The following is a 25,701-nucleotide window of genomic DNA, read 5'->3' as shown; positions in this document are numbered from 1 at the left end:
AAACTTTAATTAATAGTTAATACCTCCTCCTACTAATTTTTTAATCTATGTACACTTTTTATGGTAGAAACTACATAGAAGTATTCAATGTTTAATCACGTACTTTTTTGTCCGTAATTTGAATTTAAACACGTAGTTATGGCTAATGGGGTAGTCAAACAAGACAATTAGCAAGTTAAAAAGGTTTTCTTGTCGGTGGAAAGTTGATAAATCCAGGACAGTAATCGTGTGTGTGCACACTTGGAATGCCAAAGGGATCTGCACACATACATACATCTCATTATTATTAATTATTATTTTTATCATTATTATTATTTATCAAACAAACAAACATATGCTTTCAAGATTTCCCATTTCAACCCAGTTTCAATTTCAATTTTCATCTCTGATTCAATCATCCAAGAGAGAGAAAGAATCTTGAAAGACAGACCAAGCTGTCTTTTTGAAGTCTTTGACCCAACTGGGTCCAAGAATCTGCTGCCTGTAATTTCAATTTTCAAACCAAAGGTTTGCAAGATTTCTTCTTGATGTTTGTTAATGTTTGTGTTTCTGATTTGATTTTTTTTTTTTTTTTTTTTTTTTTTTTTTTTTTGTGTTGTTTGGTTTGAAGTTGAAGTTGTAGTTTTTGGAATCTTGAACTTTGAAGTTGAAGCCCTAATGTGATATTTTGAATTTTTAGTTTCTTGATTCTTGATTTTGTTGGTGGGCATGCTGCATTAGTTGTTAATAAGGGAATTTGTAGATCAATTGGTTGAAATTTGTTGATTTGGAGGCTTGAAGTAGCAGAAAGTTTTTACCTTTTACATCTTTTTGATCACTTTATTGTTTAGTTTATATGTGTTCTTGAATCTTTTTTTTTAATTATGAGGTTTTTTTTTTATAAAATTCTGAAACCCTAATTAGATTCTTGTAATTGCAATTTTCTGATTATGCTAATTTAAGTGTTTTGTTATGGGAATGATACATTTATGGAGATTAGTGGAATTTACAGATGCATACTTAAGATCTTGCTGATATTGAATCTGAATTAAACTATGAAACCTTAATACTCGAAATGATGTTGCTTTGGGTTTTTTTAAGTTAGGAAAAAGCTTGGATTTTTTTGAAAAAATTTTGTTTTTAATTTCGTTCGGAGCTTTTCAAGAATTGTGTTCTTTAAACAGTTTATAGTTGACCCTAATTTGTATTCCAATGCATCTTACTAGGTGTTGTGATGCTACAAAAAGCAGAATTTTGAGACCTTAAGAAGCTGTAGAGTTTTTTTGCGAATCTTTATTATAACTATTTATATCGAGAAATTAAAGATTACAAGTAAAGGTCAACTACCGACATCGATTTTGAAATCATGGGCTGCGAATTTTCTAGACTGTGCTCGTGTTGTGATACCGTGCAAGACGGAGTTGTAGCTGACCCTGGTAATGCTGGTAAGTGAAAAACTCATTTTTAGACGTTGCAGTTTCATTTCTTTTATCAACAAACGGGTTGACATGGGCTACGTTTAATCTTTTACGGGTCAAGTGGTTAAGCTAAAAGATTTAACTAAAAAGGAAACAAGTCTAATAGGATTAGCGGATTTGATGTTTTTATGTTTATAATATTTTTGACAGAAAATGAGGTCGGTGAGGCGAGTGATCTGCCAGCATTTCGTGAGTATTCTATTGAACAACTAAGAACAGCTACATCTGGATTTTCTATCGAAAATATTGTGTCTGAACATGGAGAAAAAGCCCCTAATGTGGTCTACAAAGGGAAGTTGGCAAATCAAAGAAGAATTGCTGTCAAACGGTTTAATAGATCCGCTTGGCCTGATGCTAGGCAGTTTCTGGTAAATACGTTACATATAAGTATACTTTTCTACGCAAAATGTTTATATTCATGTAAATATATCGTATAATCATTGGCGAAGTTTGACCCCCCCCCCCCCCCCCACCCACAATTTTTCCGAAACCGGGGGGCGGAAACGTATATACCTAAAAAATTTCTATACGAAAGTACTATTCATAACACTACGCATCGAAAAGTTCGTGGGGGCGGGCGCCCCCTCGGAACATAACTATGCTTCGCCCATGCGTATAATGATATTTGTGTATTATAACAGGAAGAAGCAAGAGCGGTTGGCCAGCTTCGAAACCCTAGATTAGCTAATCTGCTTGGCTGCTGTTGCGAAGGTGATGAAAGATTACTTGTTGCTGAATTTATGCCACATGAGACTCTTGCAAAACACCTATTTCACTGTAAGTTAGTGACACTGAGTTTTTTTTTTTTTTTTTTTTTTTTTTTTTCAGAAATTTAATTAATGAACATTTTTGAAGTTGAGGTTTTTATTTGTTTTCATCTTGATTTAGGGGAAACACAACCTATGCAATGGGCAATGCGATTACGGGTGGCTTTATATCTTGCAGAAGCTCTAGAGTATTGTACTAGCAGAGGACGTGCTCTTTATCATGATCTTAACGCCTATAGAATCGTCTTTGATGATGTATGTTTCTACCTTTATTGTTATTATATATATATTTTTTCTATTTTGTCCAGCTCAGGGGCGGTTCTTAGAAGGCCCGTACCAGGGCCACGACCCTGGCAAGTTTTTCGGCCGTAGTGCTAATTTTCCGCATTTCGATCGAAACTTTTTATATATACTACGTTCGGCCCGGGCATTTTTTAGTGCCCGTGTCTTTCGGCCCTGGGACATTCAACGGGCAAGATCCGCCACTGGTCCAGCTATTGGTCACTATTTAACACTCTTATATTCTCTTCGGAACACTTTGTAGGATGCAAATCCAAGGCTTTCTTGCTTTGGGCTGATGAAGAACAGTAGGGACGGCAAGAGTTACAGTACAAACTTAGCATTTACTCCTCCTGAATATCTGAGAACTGGTATTAACCTTATATTTTCTTAACAGATAATCGCATACGATTTGTTTTCTTATTTTTTTTTCTTGGATTTGTAGGAAGGGTAACACCAGAAAGTGTAATGTACAGTTTTGGTACTCTTTTGCTTGACCTTCTAAGCGGAAAACATATTCCACCTAGCCATGTATGTGCTCTCACCTTTATTTACGTGCACATTAGAAATGATCTGTTTGTCTATTATTATCGTTAACTTCTTGGTTGACTATATGAGCGTATTAATATCGTTTTGTAATCATTAAAGGGCGTATTAACCAATAGTCAAACTGTCAAAGTGCTTGTCTAATACTCGAAATATTATCAGGCGCTTGATCTGATAAGAGACAGAAATCTTCAAATGCTTACTGACTCATGCTTAGAAGGTCAATTCTCTAATGACGATGGAACCGAATTAGTACGGTTAGCTTCAAGGTGTTTGCAATATGAGCCACGTGAGCGCCCAAATCCAAGATCATTGGTTTCTGCTTTAATTCCCGTACAAAAGGAAACCGAGGTAATATATGTTTACTCATAATAATTAAACACACACACACAAAATAATAATAATAATAATAATAATAATAATAATAATAATAATAATAATAATAATAATAATAATAAGGTAGAGGATCCTGTAAAAAGTGCTCAAAGTGTGAGAAGTGTAAGAAGTGTATTATAACACTATATATAATACTATATAACACCATATAAACACCGTATAACAATATGTAACACCATATAATACCATATAACACTATGTAACACTATATATCATTATATAACAAATATAACACTATAGGTTGTCTGATAGCATGTCTATGATAGATGTATAGTGTTATATTTGTTATATAATGATATATAGTGTTACATAGTGTTATATGGTGTTACATATTGTTATATGGTGTTTATATGGTGTTATATAGTATTATATATAGTGTTATAATACACTTCTTACACTTCTCACACTTTGAGCACTTTTTACAGTATCCTTACCCATAATAATAATAACTATAACTTTGATTATTTTCTATAACTTGTTATATATGCATATGCAGGTGGCATCTCATGTATTAATGGGCATCGCACAAGGTGGGTCGGCTATGCCGTTGACTGCTCTTGGAGAAGCATGTTTAAGAACCGATTTAACGTTCATACATGGAGTTATGGAAAAATTGGGGTACAAAGATGATGAGGGTGCTGCAACTGAGGTCTGTTTAAGGAATTTTTTTTAATGGAAATTTTGTTAAATTTAATAAGGGTATTATGTTTAACATTGACGTTCGAAGTTGGTTATGAATGTTGTTGATTGTGTTGATGGATTGCAGCTGTCATTTGGGATGTGGACTAATCAAATACATGACACATTGAACTCCAAGAAAAAAGGGGACTCTGCTTTTCGCCATAAAGAGTTCAAAGCTGCAATAGACTATTATACACAGGTTTGTTATCTTGTTTTTTGTATTCCGTATTAATTTATTTATTAAAAAAAATCAAAAAAATTGATTAGGGGTGTTCAGCAAATTCTCGAAATGCTGAATTTTTCGATTTTTTTGCTTGAATTCGAATTCGATTAAGAACTAGCCAATTCGATTCGAATTCGTATTATTCGAAATCCCAATTTGAATTAACTTTTATATCAATTAAAAATTCGAATCGAATTCAGATAAATTCGAATTAAATTGTTTTGATTCAAATTCAGTTAAAATATGTAATAAATTCGTTTAAGTTATGGGCTTTTTAATGGGTTTCGAAAGGGGCTATTTTAATACTTGGAATAAATTTAGAGACTAATTTATACTATAGCCCAATAAAACTTATATATGTATTATATATAAAAATAATAAATAAATATGTATAATTTTAATTCAAATTTTGAACAAAATCGCATTTAAAATTATAAATTCGTATTCGATTTACTGAACTCGAATTGAATCGAATTCGAATTCTTGATAATTGAAACGAATTTATGATAATCAAATTGATTTAAATCGAATTTCAAATTTTTCGAATTCGAAACGAATTCTGAACACCTCTAATCCAACCCATACCAAAATATTACACGTTTACTTGTAAACCATATTAAAAAAAAACCGATGACAACTTCTCATGTTTGATGTTTTTATTTGGGTTTGTTTGTAGTTCATCGATGTTGGAACGATGGTGTCACCAACAGTTTTTGCACGGCGAAGTTTGTCACATTTAATGAGTGACAATCCTCAAGAAGCACTTAACGATGCTGTACAAGCACAAGTGATATCTCCAATATGGCATATCGCTTCCTACTTACAAGCTGCCGCTTTATTTGCGCTGGGGAGGGAAAACGAAGCGCAAATTGCACTCAGAGAAGGCACTGTTCTTGAAGAGAAACATGAAGCTGCTTGAGAACTCGGTGTATCTGCTACTCGCAACGAGTTGCAGAGAGAAGAGTTTGATTTCTTTGTTTATGGTGAATTGTTTGCAACACTTTTTTGGTAAAATTGGTTTTTTTTTTGTTTAACTGTCTTGTTTTTTTATTTAAAAAAAATTAGGGGGTGGTGTAATGACATGTTTTTTCTTGTTTTTTTTTGAGGAAGGCAGTAACCTTTTTTCTTCTTGATGTTAATACAAAATCTTTGGTGGATTGAATTGGAATGGATTTTATTTATTTTTTTGGTTAATTTTTTCGTGTTGTTGTGAAGTTGAGTATTCAATATTTTCTATAAAACCAAGTTATTCATAAACTTGGTATACTAAATTATATAAAACTGTAATAACTATATATTCTTGTGACATTGTTGATTTATAATGTTTTATACTGATGTTTAGTTTATTATATGTGTATGTGTATAGGATTATCTAAATCTAAACTATATAATAAAAGAAACCAGAAACCATATTGAGGACACTTGTCATCATATTAGGTCATGCCTTATCTTATGGATAATTATTATTTTAGTTTAAACTTCTCTAATTAATTATAGATAATCCTCCTACTAAATATTATTTAGTTTAATTGTTACTTTTATATTTATCTATTTACTTCAAATTCAAACTTAGTTATCTAATTTGATATTAAAGTAAATTACGATTTTGGCCCCTGTGGTTATATCACATTTACACTTTTAGCCCAAAAAAGAATTTTTTAACATCTGAGCACTCGACGTCTTTTTTTAACCCTTTTTGACCCCAACGTCTTTTTTCCTAACCCTTTTGGCCCCTAAAATTATTATTGGTATATAAAATTAGATTTATTAAACTCGTGTAATACACGTGGTTTTTTAAGGATATATTTTTTTTATTATTTACTATACAAATATATATTTATTCGACCCGTGTAATACATAAGGTTTTTTAAGATATAACTTTTTATCATTTGATATATAAAATTAGATTTATTCAATTCATACAATACACGGGTTTTTTTAAGGATATATATTTTTTATTATATAGTATAGAAAATTACATTTATTCAACCTGTGTAATACACATTTATTCAACCTATGTAATAAATGAGGTTTTTAAAGATGTATTATTTTACTATTTGGTACACAATATTACATTTATTCAAACCGTGTAATATACGTGGTTTTAAAGACATTTTTATTTGGTATATAAAATTATATTTATTCAACCTGTAAAATATGTTTTTTATAGATATAACTTTTTTATTATTTAATATATGAAATTATATTTATTCAAACCGTGCAATAAAGGAGGTTTTTAAAGATATATTGTTTTATTATTTATACTTAGTATATATATTTTATTTATTCGACCCGTGTAATACACGGGGTTATAGCCTAGTAGATACATATGTGAAACCTTAAGCTAGCCCTATTTAAAGATCTCGTGGTTTTTATTCATTTTGTCGTGCGTTGCCAAAACCTACGGGAGGAGAAAGGATTTTAAGAACGTTTTAAAAATATTTGCTTCAAGATCAATACACAAAGTTTATAGTGTCGTTCGAGCTTTCTTGCGAACCCAAACAAATGCACGAATCATCAGTGATGATACACCAAAGTTAAAAAAAGTGAGAAACAAAAAAGGGCCCAACCGGGTTCGAACCGGTGACCTCTTGATCTGCAGTCAAATGCTCTACCACTGAGCTATGGACCCTGATGTGTCAGATAATCCGTTCTTTATCCTTACAAATAAAAATAATATTTTAGTTAACTGTTTTATTACAAGCTAATAGTTACAGAAAATGTTATTATTCCATATATATAAGTTTGCAAGTTTTTTTATGCATAACAACTATGCTTTGTGAGTTTTTCAAAAAAAAAAAAGGTTGATTTTTTTACTTTTAAACAAAAGGTTTTTATCTTTTTTCAATTTTAACCCTACATAATTTGTTTTTTAACTTTAACTCAAAACTTTTCATTATTTGCAATTTAACTTCGCAACTTTTGTCACTTGTTCTTTTCATCTTTCGCAAATTTTCGTTTTACGTATAGTTCTAAATTTTTCGAGTTAATTTGACGCAACGTGCATGTGTGGTTCAACGTTTTTACCTCTATTTTTCCATGTTTGACAGGTTCGTCGCAACACGCATATCCTAGGTCGAGTCAGTGTTGGTGGTCGATGACGGTTGTGTGACATTAGTACTATTTGACACACCGTTTTACGCCCCACGCGCAACGCGGGGTGTGCTTTAGGGGGTTTTCAAAGAAAAAATGGTTATGCATATGATTGTCGTAACGTTGGCTTTGGGGGTTTTCCAAATAAAATGATTTTTTTTTACTTTTCACCCAAAAGTATTTCATAAATTACTTTTAACCCAAAACTATTTGTTTTTTGTTTTTTTTACTCTTAACCCAAAACTTTTTATCTTTTGTAATCTGTTCTCATAACTTTTTTTACTTTCAACTTTAATCATTTATAGTTTTCATTTTCCGCAAATTTTTCGCTTTATGCTTGGATCTTTTTGTGACTTAACACATCGCAACGTGCGTATTTTGTTTAATGTTTTTACATTTCGTTCTAAATTTTGCGAGTTAACACGACGCAACGTGCGTGTGTGGGTGAACGTTTTTACATTGTCTATTTTTTCCCCGTTTGACAGGTTTAACATAACGTGCGGGTCCTATATTGACTTAGTTATAACTAAATAATCCCCGCCGCATTGCGGCGGGTAGCAATCCTAGTTAGGTATAATTTAATAATGTTACTAGAGTGTTAACAAATAGAGTTTTTCAGTCTTAAAAAATGTGTGTTGTTTTTTTGGAAACCAAAATTGAACATAATCTTCAAAAACTATTAACACTGAGGGTCGTTGACACCCAAAGCAACTAGATGGGTCTTAAATCAAAAGGATTCGATTTTTTTCCAAAGAGTTTGGTTCAGTGGTTTGGCTTGCCATCCCTAGTGTAGACGTAGGTTCGATTCCCGCTTTGGCCATTTTCGATGAACATCTGGGTTAAGGACGAAGCGGGGCTTTAATCTCGGGTGCGAACCTGACGGGGGCAAGGGTTTACGGATTCCATCTGGTTCCCGCGCATCAGTGGGCACGGTCTCATGACGATCGAGGAGTTGAACTTGGACATAGCCCCGAGCAAGGTGGGTTTACACGTGAGATTTTTTGCCGTTCCCGGCCCTGCTGGTATTTTTAGTAGTGTTAAATTTTACAGAAAATTTCCGAATTTTTTTTAGTGTAAAATATTGGATTTTTAATAGTTCGTCATCTACCAATTTAGATTTTAAGAGTCTTGACCCGTCGAGTTTTCGTTGAAAGTCCACTAATATTGAAACCAACCATGTAGATTCAACCAACCAATATCATTTGGCCATTTTAACTATCAATTCAAACTGTCAAACCGACCGATCCAACCGACCCGCCCTATATTTAACATCTATTTCTTCTTCTAGAAAACGCTTTAAAGTCAAATGTTAAATACTATTTTGCGTGTTTTCCACTATTAGCGTACATTTTCTGAACGGTTCTTATTTTCCGACCAAAATCTCCGATCTCCGGCCATCATCGCCGCCGTAAATATCTAATTTCCGGTAACGTCTCTATATATCATACTTAATATATTTTATTTCACACACCAATTGTTCCTACTGCTCAACCGCACATAAGCTATCTCGATTGTTGTTAAATTGCCGGTTCCGATTTCAGTTATTAATGTTTAGTTAAATGTTATGATTTCACAGTTATTGGTTTAATCTGTTCTGCTAGTAATTTCACAAATTTGTATATATCTTTTGGGTTTAAGCATATGTTATGTTAGGGTTTTGAAGTAATATTGTTATTTGTTAACCTAATCATTATGTATTCGTGTTTCCGTTAGCATATCATATGCTTGCAATAACTAAGGGGTTGTTTGGCAACTTCTGAATATGAGTAAGTGCTCGAGTAAAGAGGTGTGAACCATAAGTGTTGAACCAGTAAGAGGTCTGAACCATTAAGAGACTGTATATTGCTTAACTGTTCAGAGGCAAATGTCTGACCAATTTAGATAAGAGGTCTTAACCATTCAGACTCAGTATAATGATTAACCATCTGCTCGCGAAACAAACAGTCTGAACCATTAAGAGCTAAACAAACAACCCTAAATCATGTTATCTTCAACGAAAAGTTATTAGAAAATAATAATTATAATCAGAATCATGGAACAAACCATGGTTGTGATTGTGAATTTTGGGCTCTGAGCATCTTTATAAGCTTATGAATAACTTCTCAAGATGTTTTTAGTTTAGACGCGTACTAGAGGGTGTCCGCTGGATGCGGCTGGGAACACAACACACCGACACCGGTAAAGCGCTTGAAGAATTAATTGGTGAAGTATCATATAGATTTGAAGGTTTATATAATTAAGTAAATTTGAAATCATAATAAAAACGATTTTGAGAATTTAGTTAAATAGGAAATTGATTGTTTGCATAATAAGATTTCTAAAGGAATTTTCTTATTAATGTAATAACTACAAAATTGGAGGTGTGGTCCCAACTAATTTATGGTATTTATAATCAATATTATTCAATTTTTATTTATTGTTTTTATTTTTTTGTATTTAATCACGTAGCTGGTATGCGTGTAGAAGATAATTAAGGTAGTCAAATTTATAAAAGGCAATTTTGGCACTTTAAACTCATTAAAATTAATGTTCAAAGACAATTACGTCCTCCTCAAATGTATTATAATATAGTATAGATGTATGCACACTGATACTATGGTTTGTTTTAGTTTAGAAAATCATACACACAATTGGGTGGTTTAACTGGTTTTTCAAAACTTGTAGGACAAACAAGGTATGGAGGGTAGTGTTATAGCACTAACAGAGAATGTGGCGATGCCACTTCGTGAAGTACGAAGTGCTGTAAGAATGGTGAAAAAGGAAGCAGTTGAAGATATCAACCCTCTTATCATCACTCAAGCATCATTACTAAGTACCTTTCTCTCTTCACTTATCAGTATATATATACCTTGATGCTTCGGATTACTTTTCACGTTGCTTATATTCATTGCCTCTGAACTCTGTCATAATTAATTATAACGAGTAACAGGTTCTTTGCCAATGGGCTCGTCATCTGTGGATTTAATCATATCCATGGGTAGATCACAAGATTTCCCGGGTGACAAGTTGTTTAAGGAATTTTCACGGGTGTTGAAGCCTGGTGGAGAACTGTTTGTTCATCAAACAACCAATGCTGCCAAAGATAATGTAAAAACAAATTGACTTATCAAAGTGAAATTACACTCGGGTTTGAATATTGAATATTAATTTCTCTTTGAACTTTTGCAGGCATCGTCCTCCCTTGAACGCGAGCTATTAGTTGCAGGTTTTTCAGATATTGAGGTGGTTCGGATGGAAGGTGTGCAGTCTTTTGGGGTAAGCAAATGGGATCCACAGTTACCTTTATTATCTTCTTATTCAACTAGTCAACTGAGATAAAGAAATTATTAATCGAGTATGTATTCTTGTCAACAGGTTAAGGGAAAGAAACCTTCTTGGAAAATCGGTTCATCGTTTTCTCTTAAGAAACCTGTGAAAACCCTACCAAAAATCCAGGTTGTCGATGAAATGGATCTTATTGACGAAGATAGTCTTTTATCCGAAGAGGATTTGAAGAAGCCTGTGGTCCCACCTGGTAATCCCATAAGATTCGATCTTTAAAATAAATGTTTAGTCTGGTTTATAGTTAACAAAAATGTTCACTTGTCACTAAAATATTCTAGAATACCATTCAACAGCTATAAAGCATACGCACGCCCCGTTTGTGGTGTGCACATATAACCTCGGGGGGCAAAAGTGAAATTGCACTAATCTTAACGTTATTTTGCTAATTTCGTGAAAATAAGGTTAAAAGCAGCGGAAGGTTAATCATGCATCATGTGGTGGCGTTGATAGCCGAAAGACAAAAGGGTACATGCGCTAATCGGCCTTTGTCCCGATTGTCGAGTGTTATGTGTCTTATGTCCGAGGCTTGATGCAAAACTACTTTCGAGCCGGGGGGTCTCACTGGAAGCAGCCTCTCTATGCCTACGGGGTAGAGGGAAGGCTGTCAACATCTTATCCTCCTCAGACCCTACCTTAGTTTTGTTATTGGTGGGATTTACTGAGTATGATGATGATGGGTTATAAAACATACGGACCTTTAATTTAATCCTGTGAACCGAAATCAGATTGTTGTTTTATAGTGTGTTTTATAATGGTTACTCAGAAAGATCGGTGAAGTTAAATTGCTAAATAATTAACGCTAATTATTATTTTCTTTCTTGTTATATAAAATGCTTTTGCAGTTGGAGATTGTGAAGTTGGAAGCACAAGGAAAGCATGCAAGAACTGTGTTTGTGGACGGGCTGAAGAAGAAGCGAAAGTACAAAAGTTGGGAGTTACCATGGACCAGCTTGAAAACCCGCAGTCAGCCTGTGGCAGTGTATGTTCTCTTGATAAAACTGTCAGGTTGAATGGGCCGGGTTGGGCTCTGACCCGAGCACCTTTCATGTTTCGAGTCGTTCACACACTCTGACCTGTTTTCTTTTTAGCTATTTTTTCAAAATCTAGCGCAATTTAGGAGGTTAAAATCTTGTATATCTGAGAAAGACATTTTCATGTGCAAATGCAGTGTGGATTAGGTGATGCATTTAGATGCAGTACATGCCCTTACAAGGGTCTTCCTCCTTTCAAGCTGGGCCAGAAGGTACGTATCGAAAAACTTGAGTCTTTGACCCACAATTAACTGAGAGCGACCCGTGCATTTTTGCAAAAAGAAAAGAAGATTCTAATGTTTTTTTTTATATGTTGCAGGTGACATTATCCGAAAATTTTCTTGCTGCCGACCTTTAAGGACCAAAAGAAAGAAGACATACTCAAGATCACATGTGAGTTTTAGTGACTGTTTTTGCGTTGTAAGAAACAAACCTCCCGTCATCGAGTAAAGTCAGTAACCTCGCCTTTTAGTTTTACATGGTCTTGATCAAAACTTTGTATGGAATATACGTGGAAGCAAATAAAGTAACAAAGTAACTCGTTACGCTTAGTTTATGATCTATACACACATCTTTCTCATAGCAAAAGGTGAATCAGTTTTCAGTTTCATTAATTCATTGACGATTTTGGGATGCGTTGTCTGTTACCGCCAATTGAGGGATTTTGACAATTGTTTTCTCAACAAGCAAGTTGATTTCATGTCGTTTACAATCATCATAACCTGTATCCACCAACTCAGTGAGTTCCTTATATTTGGAATCATATACCCTTCGAACTATGAATCCTGGCTGGTCTTTAGCACGCGGGATCTCCTTGTTTGGTGGAATAAAGTGTACACGACACTTGTGCAAAACCAAGTCAGCCGAGAACTCAGTCTTATCGAAGCTATAGAAAAGCTCTCTTGACTCGCTCGATTTCCACTTTTTACCATTTTCGTTTACTGCTACCTCGAGTCGGTAAAATCTTTGTCCAGTCACGGTAATCATCCCATCTTGTGTTGCACTGATATCCTGTTTACATAAACAGTAAATCAATCACTCCACTAGACAGAAGCGGCTGTTGCCGTTGCCACTAGCTTACTCAAGTTGGAGTTAGCCAGCTCGGCTTGTCTCATACTTTAACCAACTCGAGCCCGAGTTGATGCTGTCTCGGCTCGTGAACAACATACTTAATGTTCTTCTGATATACAGCATCCTCTCATTTTTGTTAATCTTTTTATTAGTTTTTTAGATAATTAAGCAAATACAGAACTTAAAGGTGTATAAATGTAAAAATAATATAAACAACCTTTTCTAATGAAAAGAAAACGTATTAGATACTGTAAACCACCACGTCATAAATTCATAATCATATTCACTATAAAAATAAACAAACATAAACAGAAAGAATACAGCTAGCCATACTAAAAATGCAATATTCGTGCTACTTTTATGGTTATTGTTGTAAAAGAGTAGCCATATTTAAGGTAAGGGTCAATTTATTTGCACCCAAATTACTTTATTTCAACATCACTTTTTTAATAAAGAGTTAAATGTCATTTTATTTTATTTCCTGTGGTTTGGGTTATTTTGTCAGTTTAGTTCAAATGTTTTATTTTTTGCCAGTGGGTTCAAAAAGGTTTCATCTATGTCATTTTAGTCCAATTGGTTAACTTCATCCATTATTTCTATTAACTAGAAGGGCAATTCGGTCATTTTATATGGCCGAATTGCCCTTTTAGTTAATATAATTACATATAAAATGACCGAATTGCCCTTCTAATTAATAGAAATAATGGATGAAGTTAACTCAGTGGACTAAAATGACAACGGTGAAACCTTTTTGGACCCACTAGCAAAAAAATGAAACCTTTGAACTAAACTGACAAAATAACCCAAACCACAGAAACTAAAATGATATTTAACACTTTAATAAATATCACCTTGGCACCCAAATTACCTTTTTTTTTGGATGGCGTGTATGGCAATGGCTACATGCGTGAATGTAAAGCGACGGATCTAAAAGAAAAGTTGAGGATAACGCATGCTATTTTTTTTTTTTTTTTTTTGTTTAGGAGTAGCAAATACATAAAACAAAGAAAAAAAATTGCACTAAAAATTTACTTCACCAAGAAAGTTGAGAGGTAGTGCGGGCTACCCCTAAACCTATGCTAGATCCGTCCATAGTAGGTAACCTACACGGAGGCATACCCGGGTTCGATCTTAGTGCCTCGCCCCAAAGGGGTTATTAACACTCGGGCCCCCGGTTGTCGTCATAGGAAGTAAATGTCTCCTTGGCCTCATAACTAACTTGTGCGATCTTTATCAATTGAGCTAGCCATCATTGGCTTGGACCCAAATTACTAATCACACATTTATGATGTTATCATTTAAGGTTTTTTTTTTCTTATTTTATATTTAAAGTATAATTTTAATTTATTTTCCTTTACTTCAAATATAAAATATTCTTTTAAATACGACTAGGTTTTTTTATTATTTGTATTAAAATAATATGTCAACATAACTTTATTATTTTTAATTCCTAATGTTATAAAAGTATATATAAACCACTCACTCCCGTTTTGATGTACAAAGCCAAAAGTTAGTCCATCACTCTTTAAAAAAAATTACTAAAAATATATTCAAACTTAACCATTTTGATGTATATTATTTTAACCAATTTAATAGACAATCAATATTAAAAAAAAAAAAAAACCACAATTTCATACATTTGAAATCAAGATAAGGATTTCAATACATGATGATCATGATCAGCATGGGATCTATTTCTTGTATTTGTATTTTTTTTTACATATTTAGAGCCTTCAATACACAAAATTAACTTTAACTACTTATTCAAGTATTTTTAACAAGTTCAGAAATTTTAATATTTTTTAGTATAAAATATTTATGATATATTCTTATACTCTTTATTAATTATTAATAATTTATCAAATACAAATTAAGTTGATACTATAAACAAAATAATCAACCTTATATACTATTAGACCATGTATTATGTTCTTGTCACACCCTGAGAATTGTCAAGGTGGACGATCGGCTCGTGGGAAACACCACTCCACGCGCTGGCCGTGCTAGTGGTGTCCCAAGCCAGGGTTAACGCGCCGTGAGTGGTGAAAGGTTGCCCATATCTTTTGTGTTGTCCCTTATGCATTTAGAGTATACATCCTTTATAATTGTTTAAATAGGTTGAAAAAAGAGCATTTCTATAGTTGAAAAATAGGGTGAAAGATGGATGAGGATGGTAATGTATCGCTTAGGTGGAACAAAAATGGTGAAAGTTCAATGACGCATACACCCATGACATTGGAGCAAGCTCGAACGGGAGATGGGATTAGGGATGAATTCGGTATCGGTATCGAAAATATTGATACTGAAAACGTCAAAAAGTTGGTACGAAATCGGTATCGAAAACAATTCAGTACCGAAAAACTGGTACAGTTACTTGGTACCAAATGCTCATCCCTAGACGGGATTGCCATCCGGAAACGATATGGCCGCCAAGTGAAGGGTGAGGTAGAGATAGAGAGAGGATAGTGTGTTTGAAATTTCAATGGGAGAAGAGAGAATTAGATGAGTTTTGTGAGACCATGCGTAGTGGGCGTGATTTTTTCAAAGTTTGCCCTCAATCACGCCCAAACACGCCCCCTCCCCACCCCCTGGCATTATTGGGCGTTATTGATCAAAAATTCCCTCTAGGCGTTTTTTAAATAACACTAAGTCCAAATTTGAAGGACCAATCACATTTAATCTTCCTTTTTCTTGGCTAATAGTTTTTTTGTTAGGTTTTTTATTTTTGTTTAATTCTCTACACCCTTTTAACATAATACACACATCCCCACTACACCAATTTTGAAAAATGCCCAATAATACCCCTTGCTGATTGTACTGCCACATGGCGGAAAACGCCCAAGAGTGGGGGAATTATTCACCCTTACCACTGCGCATGATCTGAGTGGGAAAAGAAAGAGAGGAGATAGGGGAGAGAAACCAACCTCTGACAAGAGAGATGTAGCGTGAGGAGAGAGGGTGGTGAGTTGGTGTAGGTAGTGGCGGAGCTTGAGCAAAAGTTTCGAGGGGGCGTAAAGTGATGGGACCCAAAATTTTTTTTCCTATCGTTATGATTCAGGTGGGGTCAGGTTGGCTATTCGATTCAAATTGGGTCAAATAATAATAGTTCTAAATAATATTTACCAAACTACCCATCATTTATATACAAAGTTGATAAATATTTAGGATATACAATTTAGGAAAAATAATCGGGGGAGGGGGGGGGATCCTATGTAATTTTAAAATTTTCGGACGAAAAATCGGAACTTGTACACTTCTAACCAAAATATTGGGGTGGGCGGGTGCACCCCGGGCACCCACTATCCTTCGCCTATGGGTGTAGGCAATGTTTTAAAAACTGGTTCAAACCAGCCGGTTGTACCGGTTAAACCACGCCCGAGGTAGATCCGGTACAATATAAAAGCCTGATTTTAAAAAATTGGGTGCAGGATTCGTCTCCATCCAACGTTAGAGATGCTCTTAGTTGATAAAATAAATGAGATCATTTATGATTATTGGAACGACTAACGAACTTACACTCTCTCGGAACCTATTCTCAACGAGTAACACATCTACAACGCTCATACCGGGTTGATTGCAGGCTAAAATCCCGATCGCCCACCTTAAAAATTCGCTTAAACCCTCCGATCACTCCGTATTTGCGTTTTTTTAACACATAAAGAAGTCACAAAAAAACAGATTTTGATGGTAATTATTGTTATATACTAATGAAAAACATCGAAGAAAAAACATAATAATAAAGCAAACATACCTTGATCATAGCCACAGAAGGCTTCATGTTGATGCCAACTTCATCAGGAACTACAAGAACAACATCCTCCTGCAACTCCAACACACAAACAAATAAAATCATATAACCAAATGGGCAGAAAACGAAACGACTTACGAGCTCGTAAGAAGCGCCATTAGCTTGAAACCCATAGTAATGGTCTCTTCTGTAACCTTCAATAAAAGAAACCCTGATTATATCTCCAATCGGCTTTACATTTTCTCCAACTTCTTCGTCTTCTTCCTCATCTTCTTCTTGTAGTGGCAATGAGACTTGGTTTACCTCTTCTTCGTCGTCGTCGTAAAGGATCATTTTCCTTTTCTTTTGGGGTTCGGGCAGAGATAGTGGTGATGAAGGGGAACAGTCGCTTGAGAATAGGGGCGCACAGTCACCCATCTTAGAGTGACAGTGGGCAGAGTGGTGTGATTGCACCTGTGCTGTACTCTACCCTGTTTGTGGAGCCGTAAAAGGGGTGAATATTTACGTATTTAAATAAAAGTCCTAGGTAAGATGAAAACTTATATTAAAGCTCGGTTTTCAAAAGGTCAATTTTTTTTTTGAAAAAATCAATTTTAAAGAAAAACTTGATTTTTTTTTTTATTTACAGGCTTACGGTAACCGTAAATGCTGTAAAAAGTGATGTCATCAGTTTTTTACTGCTGCTGTAAGTGGCTGAAAAACACCACTTTGAAATTTTTTAAAGTTTTTTTACAATGGTTTTTTCTAACATTTTTAATCTAGGGATGTGAAAAAAATGAGGGCAAAACTCTTCCTAGAAGACGGAGTTCTCTAAGTTCTCACAACTTGAAAAAGTTTCTCTTGATATTGATTATATACTAGGATTTTGACCCGCCGCGCGTTGCGGCGGCGTCAAAAGTTAAAGTAACTCGTATTTATACTGTATATTTGACCCGACTCTTTACTTAAAAAAATTACATCGCCGTCGAATGAGAACGTATTATATTTGACCCGACTTGCTTTCAAATACAGTTTACAAACGTACACAAAATAAGTATATATCGTATTATTTTTTACCAGACTCGCTTGAGAAAAAAGTTTATGTCAAAACGTAAGTCATTGACGTTGAAACGTGAATTTTAAAACGACATGTACGTTAAAACTGCAATACACAACGCGTTATGTTGGCGGCACCTTAGTTGTTTATAGCTGACGACACGTTATGTGATGTGTTAACCACATAAAACACGTGTTTGACGTATCCGATCAAACTCAGTGTAACTTATATAAGCATTGTGGTTACAATGTATAATGATGAAATTAACATACGTTTTTTACTTTGTTACACACGGTACGTTCGTGAAATTAACGTCGTTAGATATATATACATATACATATACATATATATATATATATATATGGGGTGGGGGGGCTCGCTCATTGCAGTGTAAAGTTGTAACAATATTTTAGACAACAGTGTAAAATCGTAAAAGTAATTTAGACATTAATATGGTTAGACATAGATAAAAAGTATATTAATGTGTGACGCTATGGTCTAAACTCGTAAAAGCAATTCAAATAAAATGAGACGTTAAGTTATTAAGTAGAAAAAATTGGCAGTTCAAAGTTGTCAATTACCAAAAGTTAAAAGTGAATGCATAAGTTACCTAGTTTGAGAGTGAATTGAAAGAACTATAAGTATAGGGGTTAAAAAGTAAAAATATAGGAATTATAATTGTAATATATGAAAATTGAAAGAAGATAAATGTACAGGTGCTAAGTGTATATTTTTATAAAAGTTGAGGACTTAAAAGACAAAGGTCCTCCACCGACCTTTGTCTTTAAGATTATATAAATAAATTAGCATGATCTGGTTTTCAATTAATATATTCGATGTTTAAATAATTGAACTGATTGGTTAGCCGAAAGTGTTATTATAGAGATTTTTTTTGAAAGACAAGGAACGACGTGCCAACTATTGTGACATCGGACGTTGTGGCCAAGATCGACTACTCGACCGTCGCCAGCCCCTTGACTCTCCTAGATCTGTGGAAACCCGACCTCCACCCGCCCGAAAACACGACAGTGGAATAATCGGTAAAACTTCGCCTCCTATCCAAGACGAACCGACGCCACCCGTATTTGCCATTCAACTGGATGCAACAAAAAATAATGAAAAGAAGTGAGAGTCGAACCTAGGTCATAAAGAACACTAAATTTTTCCCCAAACACTCCACCAATACCTCTTTGCAAATTCTATTATAGAGATGAAAGTCAAAATTCTATGAATATAAGTAGGTCTCGTTTTAAAGTTTGAACTTATCATTTATTTATATTAATATAATATAAAATATATAATAAAGAAGAAAAGAGAAATGCTGGTGGAAACCACCGACCTTTCTTTTTCATATTATATAAATATGTGTATGGATGTTTTTACTTTCTCTCTTAATAAATTTTTTTTACATTTTTAAAAATTGTGATTTTTCTGAAATGATTTTTTGTTGTTAATGGTATACGATGCAAGTCGTATATGAAGAAACCATGGCCGCAATAGTTACATAAGTGTTTTTATGTCATGTATATGACTCATATTCCCTTTACACGAGTCGTATAGATTGTTTGGCATGGTTAAATACGAGACCTTATATGAATTGTATAAGCCTATACAAGTGATATGTGTGTATAGGGAAAAGATCATGATGATACTCTTTCTTTGTGAAAAAACTAGAAAACTCATTATCGGACAAGTGTAATCTATGCCGCATATAGGGCTGGCATATCGTGTATACCCGTACACGATAAGACACGACACGATAAGACACGATACACGAAGTCCCATACACGAACACGACACGATAACTTATCGTGTCCTTTTTTTCAAACACGAACACGACACGATATACACGAAAATTACCTGTTAATACCTGTTAACACGACTGTTCAACTGTTATACACGAAAATTACCTGTTAATACCTGTTAACATGAACAAACACACGAACACGACATGCTATCTGTGAGTTTCAAAGGGAGTTTAGGGTTTTATTTTTTTTAATTGAATGAGGAATTAAAATAGAAAGGAATTAAGGAATCCACACGCACATGGCTAATGAGTTTTATTTAATTTAATTTCTTATCGTGTACTAACGGGTATTAACAGGTAAACAGGTATTTAACCTGTTAATACACGAAAATTAACAGGTAATTTCATGTCTACCTGTTTGGTACACGATACCTGTTAAGGCCGTACACGATACCTGTTAACTTCGTGTAGGTTCGTGTCGTGTATTCGTGTAAAATTGCCAGCCCTAGCCGCATACATGTGTTGTAGTATCATATATAGGCAATATGTATTGGACATGTCCAATATTTAGTTTCTCACGAAAAAATTAGTTTTTTTCTCTTATATATGTGTATATAAAAACACACATCAAATTATTTGATTTGACGCAAGATTCCTCGAAATGAGCGGCATATTATTTGGCATGATGTAAGATTTTTTGCTATGTGCGTCAATCGAGATGTGTGAATATATTGGAAGCCTTTTTTTGTGTTTTTATCATACCATTTCTTTTGTTAACTCAGTATTATTTGATTTGACGTAAGATTTCTCGTTATGTGTTCGTATTAGTTGGCATGATGTAAGATTCTTCGCTATCTGCACCAACCAAGGTGTGTAAATATATTGGAGCCTTGTTTTTGTCTTGGTATTTCTTTTGGCTTAAGAAACTCTTTTTAAAATTATTTTTCATTTTTAATATAGTATGTAGAAAAAAAAAACCAACAAACATTTTATCAAAATAATTTTTTTTTTGAAAAATAACTAATTTGATTAGTAACTAGTATTATATCCTGCGCGTGTTGCGGCGCGCTAAACCGAATCATTCTCGGTTTAAAATTTACTTGCGCTAATGAAGTTGATCATTTTACACTAATGAAGTTGATACAAAGGGATGTTGATATGTTTCAACGGGGCGTTTAAGACAAATACATAGGTTTTAATATATACAGTCTTCCGCTTATATATAGATCACAAAAGTTTTTTTTTCATTTCCATTTGCTTCATACGTCCGGACACCTAGTTTTCTTCGTGTCACTAATACCTTCACCTGTATACCTTCCATTGCCTCCACATCGGCATTTCAAGTTGATCATCTACAGATGGTTTTTGTTGTTCTTACACTTGTTGAATTCCAAATAGATTGAATAAGGTTTTTGGTAGCCTCCTTTTAAGTGATCCAAATTCCATAATGCTGATCATGACATGACAAGAGGAGCAAAATATCAAAGCTCGAGTAATAATCAAAGTCAAATATGTTTGTAAAAGAATACATATTTTACCCATAACTTGCCAAGACTTGTGAGTTTGTTCAGTGTTGGTGTAACCCCATCCTCCAGTGCGTTTCTATCAAGTCGACTGTTGCAATTCAATCAAGAATATCATCGTTGACTTCTTTATAGTTTTATGTAGATTTTGAACAGTCTGAATAGAGATACCTCTGATCAAACCTCAAACGCGGACATCTCGATGCTGAATTAAACATACCAGTCTGCTAGAAATAACTTTTACCCATTTGACCCATCTGTTAGAAATAAAAAGTAAACCCTCCACATCGGCATTTCAAGTTGATCATCTACAGATGATTAAACATACTAGTCTGCTAGAAATAACTTTTACCTATTTGACCCATCTGTTAGAAATAAAAAGTAAACCCTTCAGTCTAATGGTAAAGAAACAGAAACGACTGGTTCAATTCTAAGTGCAATATATAATGAAAAAGTAATTAACCAAATGATGAACCATTACATTCAGCTGACAATTCATTTTCAGAAAGTCGAGTCAACTTGAAACTGGGACCACTGAACTCTGCCGCTGTTGGTCCAAGTCTATCCCACTTTTTCTAGTCAATAAGAAAATTCTCTTCTTATTGGATCCGGACAATTAAAACCTATAAGAATATACCATAAGAGATGGTTAAAATGGACTGCTTGGATATTGGGTCACGATGGTTTGGTTTTTAGTAATAGTGGATATCTTTTAATATGGGTCAAAGCAAATTGGTAGGGTGGCCCAATAAACATTCTCCTTTTCCTTTTTTTGAGTCTTACATATAAAAAATGTATCGAACATGATGAAGAAAACAAAATTACTATAACACTAATCAATCTATGTATGAATAAAGAGACATAAGAGGTCATAAGTAGGAGTATACATCATTCAGGTGACGATTCCTGTTCAGAAAGTTAAGTTGAGCCAATTCATGATTGGCTGGCAACTCCTCTGCCACTGGCTCAAGGTCACTCCCACCTTTTCTAGTCGATGAGAAAACTCTATTCTTGTTGGACCTGAACAATTTAATCATAAACATAATATATGTGGTTGTTAAAATGGGTTGGTCGCCTGGTTGGGTACTGGGTTGGAATGGTTTCTGGTAATAACGACTAACTTTTAAATACGGGTCAAAACAAAACAAATCAAATTGCTTGGGTGGGTGGGTACACAAACATCCACTTTTTCCTTTTTATTCTTGAATCATATAAATATAAAATGTATTGAACATAATTAATTACTAATCCAAATATATGAATTAAGACATATAATAAGTTGTAAGAATTAAATATATACACTTCTGGTCACTTTTGAGCCATTCCAAAATATGAGACTCTATTTACATATCCATTATGCAAAAGTGACCAGAAGATGATTAACAATATACATTAATATATGCCCCCTTTTATCATAATGTGAAATGTTAACCATGGTTCATTACCCTACAAAAAACACCCTTCTATACGTAATTCTCTTTCAAATTTATTACCCGTTTTTAACGTTAGAAATTACACATATAACCTAAATCGACCCAGTCATATGAAAATGGGCCAAATTGCCACTTTTTTTTGTATAAATTACCTGTAGATAGTTCTTTATGTAAAGGGAAATTTGCAAAATAGCAGTTAATCGTTGTATCTATAGTTCTAATTGTTTTGGCCGCCTGACTTCCAAATAAACCTGGAAAATTTTAAATTATGGATATGATTCAATGCGACACAAATGTAGGAAAATTTTGTGCACTCACAATAATACATTTTAATATTTATAGTAAAAAAAGAAAAACAAAGAAAGAAAGAAAAGTTCAAATAACCTGCAGAAGTTGTGTTGCCCCTGGTTTTATGTTTTCTTCTAGCTTCGGAAGCGAGCACCTAAGAAAAAAATAATACTAATAGACCGATGTTATACAGTATAATTAATAATGAGTTGAAAGGAAGATAACATAAAACATACTCTTGTGTCACTCTCAAGTGTGGCTTTCACGAAATCCATAACCCCACTGTACCTGTGTTATATACAATACCTGTACGTAGAGCAAACATGTACACACAGTTCAATCTTGACCTGAACAACAACAATGCATCGGTCGACTGCCTTTTTCACCAACAAACCCTACTCCAGAGCCATACCTATATGATCACCAAAACCCGCTTCGCCTGATGACCTGCCCAAAAAATAAATAGAAGTTGTTCAGTTTTATTATAGCTACTCGATCACTTCTTTTGGAAATGCAAAAATACAAAAATTCGGATTTCAAAAGCAGTTAATCTTGACGAGTCAATGTCTTATGATACCTTTCTTTTTGTAGAAAGCATGCTACACTTGTTCCTACCCTGTATCAGAAAGCTCAGTTGCCTAAAATTTATATAGGGTTTTATTTTATATTTTAAATTGTTGGTAGATTTGATTTTCATAACTTTGATGCGTTGTAATCTTATCAAGTAGAATGCTCTAAAAAAATTTCTGCAGCCCTACACCTAGCCTCGCCTGAACAGATGTGTGCTTCGCCTCGCGCTGAGGCGTCTCTAGACACACTTCACAGTCTCAGACATCTACATGACACTTTATAGCTTATCTTTTAGTAATAAAGATTCAATGCATATTTACTTCATTATTGAATGGTAGTTTGATGGTGGAGTGTGCTATCTACATGAAACTAAAACACAGGTTTGAAAAAAAATGGAGCTCAATTCAAATTCAAACTCTCTAATAGTTGAACATCAGAATTAATACACTACATTAAGCAACATCAATTTAAAACTTGATAGCTCAAAAATATATATACTGAATTAAACCAAGCTCAATTCATGTGCTATTAACACATACACGAGTCTTGAAAAGTTTAAATCAAACCGTGTTTCTAAGATTCAAACTCAAGTTATGATATATGTTTCTAGGGTTCAAATGTCATTAACTCAATATTATTTATCCAAAAACTTAAACCCACAAGATCACAATTCAATTTCTTTTTAACTCAATACGATTTATTAAAAAAACTTCCACACCAGATCAAAATTCAATTTCTTGCTTCAACCAAAAACCAAAACAAAGCACCACATGAAAACAAAGAGCAAACAAAATAAACTCACCGGACAAGACCGAATCTGATGATGAAGTGTGATAGCGAACAACACAGACTAACCCAATCCGAGCGGTACCGAAATCTTCGCCGGAACCTCACCGCAGGTAACCTACTCATCAGATTAGCATGACTCGTCAGATTAAGGTTCATGGACAACCGATCTAACCAAATAGCCAACATGCAAGAGAAAAGAGAAAAAGGCTAACCAGAAATGGCGAGAACTTGATCGGAACCCTAGCCGGGAAACCCTAGACTCGACGACTTCGTCTCTGTGGGTGTGAGGCGAGCACGCGTGGGGTCGTTTGCCGGAGATTCGCCGGCTCCGGCTCTCTCTATTGTCTTCCGCCTCTGTCTTTCTCCCTTTTCTCTCTGTGCCTGTATATCTCTTTTGAGAAAATGGAAGGAAAGGAGGGTGAAACACGTGCACAATAATAAGTCACGTAAGTTAAGTTAATAGGTATTAATTAATTTAATAATAAATATCACTGTTCATTAACTTTCTTTTTTATCATATATAAATTGTTTGACTAAAAAGTGAGAGTAAATCAAATAAATAAGTGATTAAATGGTAGATGGAGGTAATAGAGATGAAGATGCTGAGGTGGATGTGTGGACACACGAGATTAGATCGGATAAGAAATGAGCGTTTTAAGGAAATATTGGGAGTGACTAATATATCAGATAAGATTAACGAGGGGAGATTGAGATGGTTTAGGCATGTGAAGCGGAGGCAAACGACGATACCAGTTAGAGTAGTGGAAACTCTTACTGTGGAGGGGAGGAGAGGAAGAGGCAGACCCAAACTGACATGGAAAGAGTAGATTAGGCATGATTTACTAGAGTTCCATCTTTCTGAGGACATGGTCCAACGTAATTAGGTGGGGGAAAACTTTGCCTAATCCCTTTAGGCATGCAACTCCTTCACCCTAATAGTCCTTATTTTGTTTTTAATTACCAAAATGCTATTCACACCAATATTGTTTAACTTTTCTTTTTATGACATTTGTAAGTATAATACAAGACAAAATATTATTCTTTTTTATTTTATGTTTTAACTGCAAAGGTTTTGGTTTTACAAATTCCCCCTCTCAAATTTGGTTGTTAATTTTATCTTCTTAGTGTTTTGATCATCAAAAGTTTTCTTTTTTACACTTTAGCCACGTAAAACCTATCTTTAATTTTTGTAAACCTAATAGAAAATTAACTAATCATGAATTTTACACTCAAAACACCTTTTTATTACGCTTTTATTAAATATATTCAACGATTTGTATGTTATACATTTCTATACTTTTTTAGTTTTAGAATACTTGTAGCCGTATCTTATTCTTTTTATTAAATTTGTTTATTAATTGTAACAAATTTGGATGTGTCACGGTTTTACTCGAGTTTAATTCACGATGTATCTTTTTGGTGATTTGTGAATATACCATCACAAGTGTTTTTATCTACATTTCACCACGAGTCCTTTTTATCCAATAATTTTAATCGAGTTTAATTTACAACATGTCGTACCCCCGCAACGCACGGGATATTCTACTAGTTATTATTAATTAATAAAACGGTTAGTTGAATAATAATTATTCTTTCTAAAATATTTATAATTATTATAATCTTCATTTACATAATCTAAATTTATACATTTTTATAATTATTATAATCTTGTGTTCCCCACCACACAACCTTCAACCCC

The 25,701-nt window shown here is 34.1% G+C and overlaps 3 protein-coding genes, 1 long non-coding RNA gene and 1 other non-coding gene across 10 annotated transcripts; 2 read left to right on the top strand and 3 right to left on the bottom strand.

Moving 5' to 3' along the window:
* The first annotated feature begins 210 nt into the window (after positions 1 to 210).
* On the top strand, positions 211 to 5,543 carry LOC110930494 (serine/threonine-protein kinase BSK7). The gene is made up of 11 exons (XM_022173805.2): positions 211 to 507; positions 1,206 to 1,424; positions 1,608 to 1,825; positions 2,099 to 2,234; positions 2,346 to 2,479; positions 2,769 to 2,874; positions 2,949 to 3,034; positions 3,212 to 3,400; positions 3,942 to 4,094; positions 4,212 to 4,325; positions 5,026 to 5,543. Exons 2-11 carry the CDS (start codon positions 1,346 to 1,348, stop codon positions 5,266 to 5,268), a joined length of 1,458 nt encoding a protein of 485 aa, XP_022029497.1. The 5' UTR covers positions 211 to 507; positions 1,206 to 1,345; the 3' UTR covers positions 5,269 to 5,543.
* A 1,366-nt stretch (positions 5,544 to 6,909) lies between these two features.
* TRNAC-GCA lies at positions 6,910 to 6,981 on the bottom strand. The gene has a single exon. It is a non-coding gene; the product is annotated as a tRNA-Cys (tRNA).
* A 1,735-nt stretch (positions 6,982 to 8,716) lies between these two features.
* LOC110930495 (anamorsin homolog) lies at positions 8,717 to 12,377 on the top strand. 2 transcript variants are annotated; one of them, XM_035987685.1, is made up of 9 exons: positions 8,735 to 8,862; positions 9,146 to 9,208; positions 10,107 to 10,254; positions 10,372 to 10,529; positions 10,611 to 10,697; positions 10,797 to 10,956; positions 11,609 to 11,745; positions 11,935 to 12,009; positions 12,117 to 12,377. In XM_035987685.1, the coding sequence occupies exons 3-9, from the start codon at positions 10,119 to 10,121 to the stop codon at positions 12,153 to 12,155; spliced, it is 792 nt and encodes a 263-aa protein (XP_035843578.1). In that variant the 5' UTR covers positions 8,735 to 8,862; positions 9,146 to 9,208; positions 10,107 to 10,118; the 3' UTR covers positions 12,156 to 12,377. The 2 variants fall into 2 exon arrangements, with proteins under 2 accessions (XP_022029498.1, XP_035843578.1); XM_022173806.2 differs by lacking the exon at positions 9,146 to 9,208 and having other exon boundaries at positions 8,717 to 8,868.
* Positions 12,378 to 12,389: 12 nt separating this feature from the next.
* LOC110930496 lies at positions 12,390 to 17,109 on the bottom strand. Its single transcript, XM_022173807.2, has 3 exons — positions 16,755 to 17,109; positions 16,620 to 16,688; positions 12,390 to 12,808 (listed from the first exon to the last, which is right to left on the bottom strand). Exons 1-3 carry the CDS (start codon positions 17,031 to 17,033, stop codon positions 12,413 to 12,415), a joined length of 744 nt encoding a protein of 247 aa, XP_022029499.1. The 5' UTR covers positions 17,034 to 17,109; the 3' UTR covers positions 12,390 to 12,412.
* Positions 17,110 to 20,499: 3,390 nt separating this feature from the next.
* Positions 20,500 to 24,424, bottom strand: LOC110930497. Of its 5 annotated transcripts, none has more exons than XR_002587869.2 (10): positions 24,215 to 24,424; positions 24,016 to 24,117; positions 22,740 to 23,090; positions 22,508 to 22,606; positions 21,810 to 21,942; positions 21,404 to 21,545; positions 21,275 to 21,287; positions 21,094 to 21,179; positions 20,938 to 21,013; positions 20,500 to 20,849 (listed from the first exon to the last, which is right to left on the bottom strand). It is a non-coding gene; the product is annotated as an uncharacterized LOC110930497 (long non-coding RNA). The 5 variants fall into 5 exon arrangements; XR_002587871.2 differs by having other exon boundaries at positions 20,500 to 21,013; positions 22,740 to 22,814; positions 22,880 to 23,090; XR_002587870.2 differs by having other exon boundaries at positions 20,500 to 21,013; positions 22,740 to 22,797; positions 22,880 to 23,090.
* Positions 24,425 to 25,701: the final 1,277 nt, after the last annotated feature.

The sequence above is a fragment of the Helianthus annuus genome, chromosome 3, assembly GCF_002127325.2.
Source record: "Helianthus annuus cultivar XRQ/B chromosome 3, HanXRQr2.0-SUNRISE, whole genome shotgun sequence".
NCBI lineage: Eukaryota > Viridiplantae > Streptophyta > Magnoliopsida > Asterales > Asteraceae > Helianthus > Helianthus annuus.
Note: the sequence above shows the minus strand (reverse complement) of the source record. Positions and strands in the feature narration are given on the sequence as shown.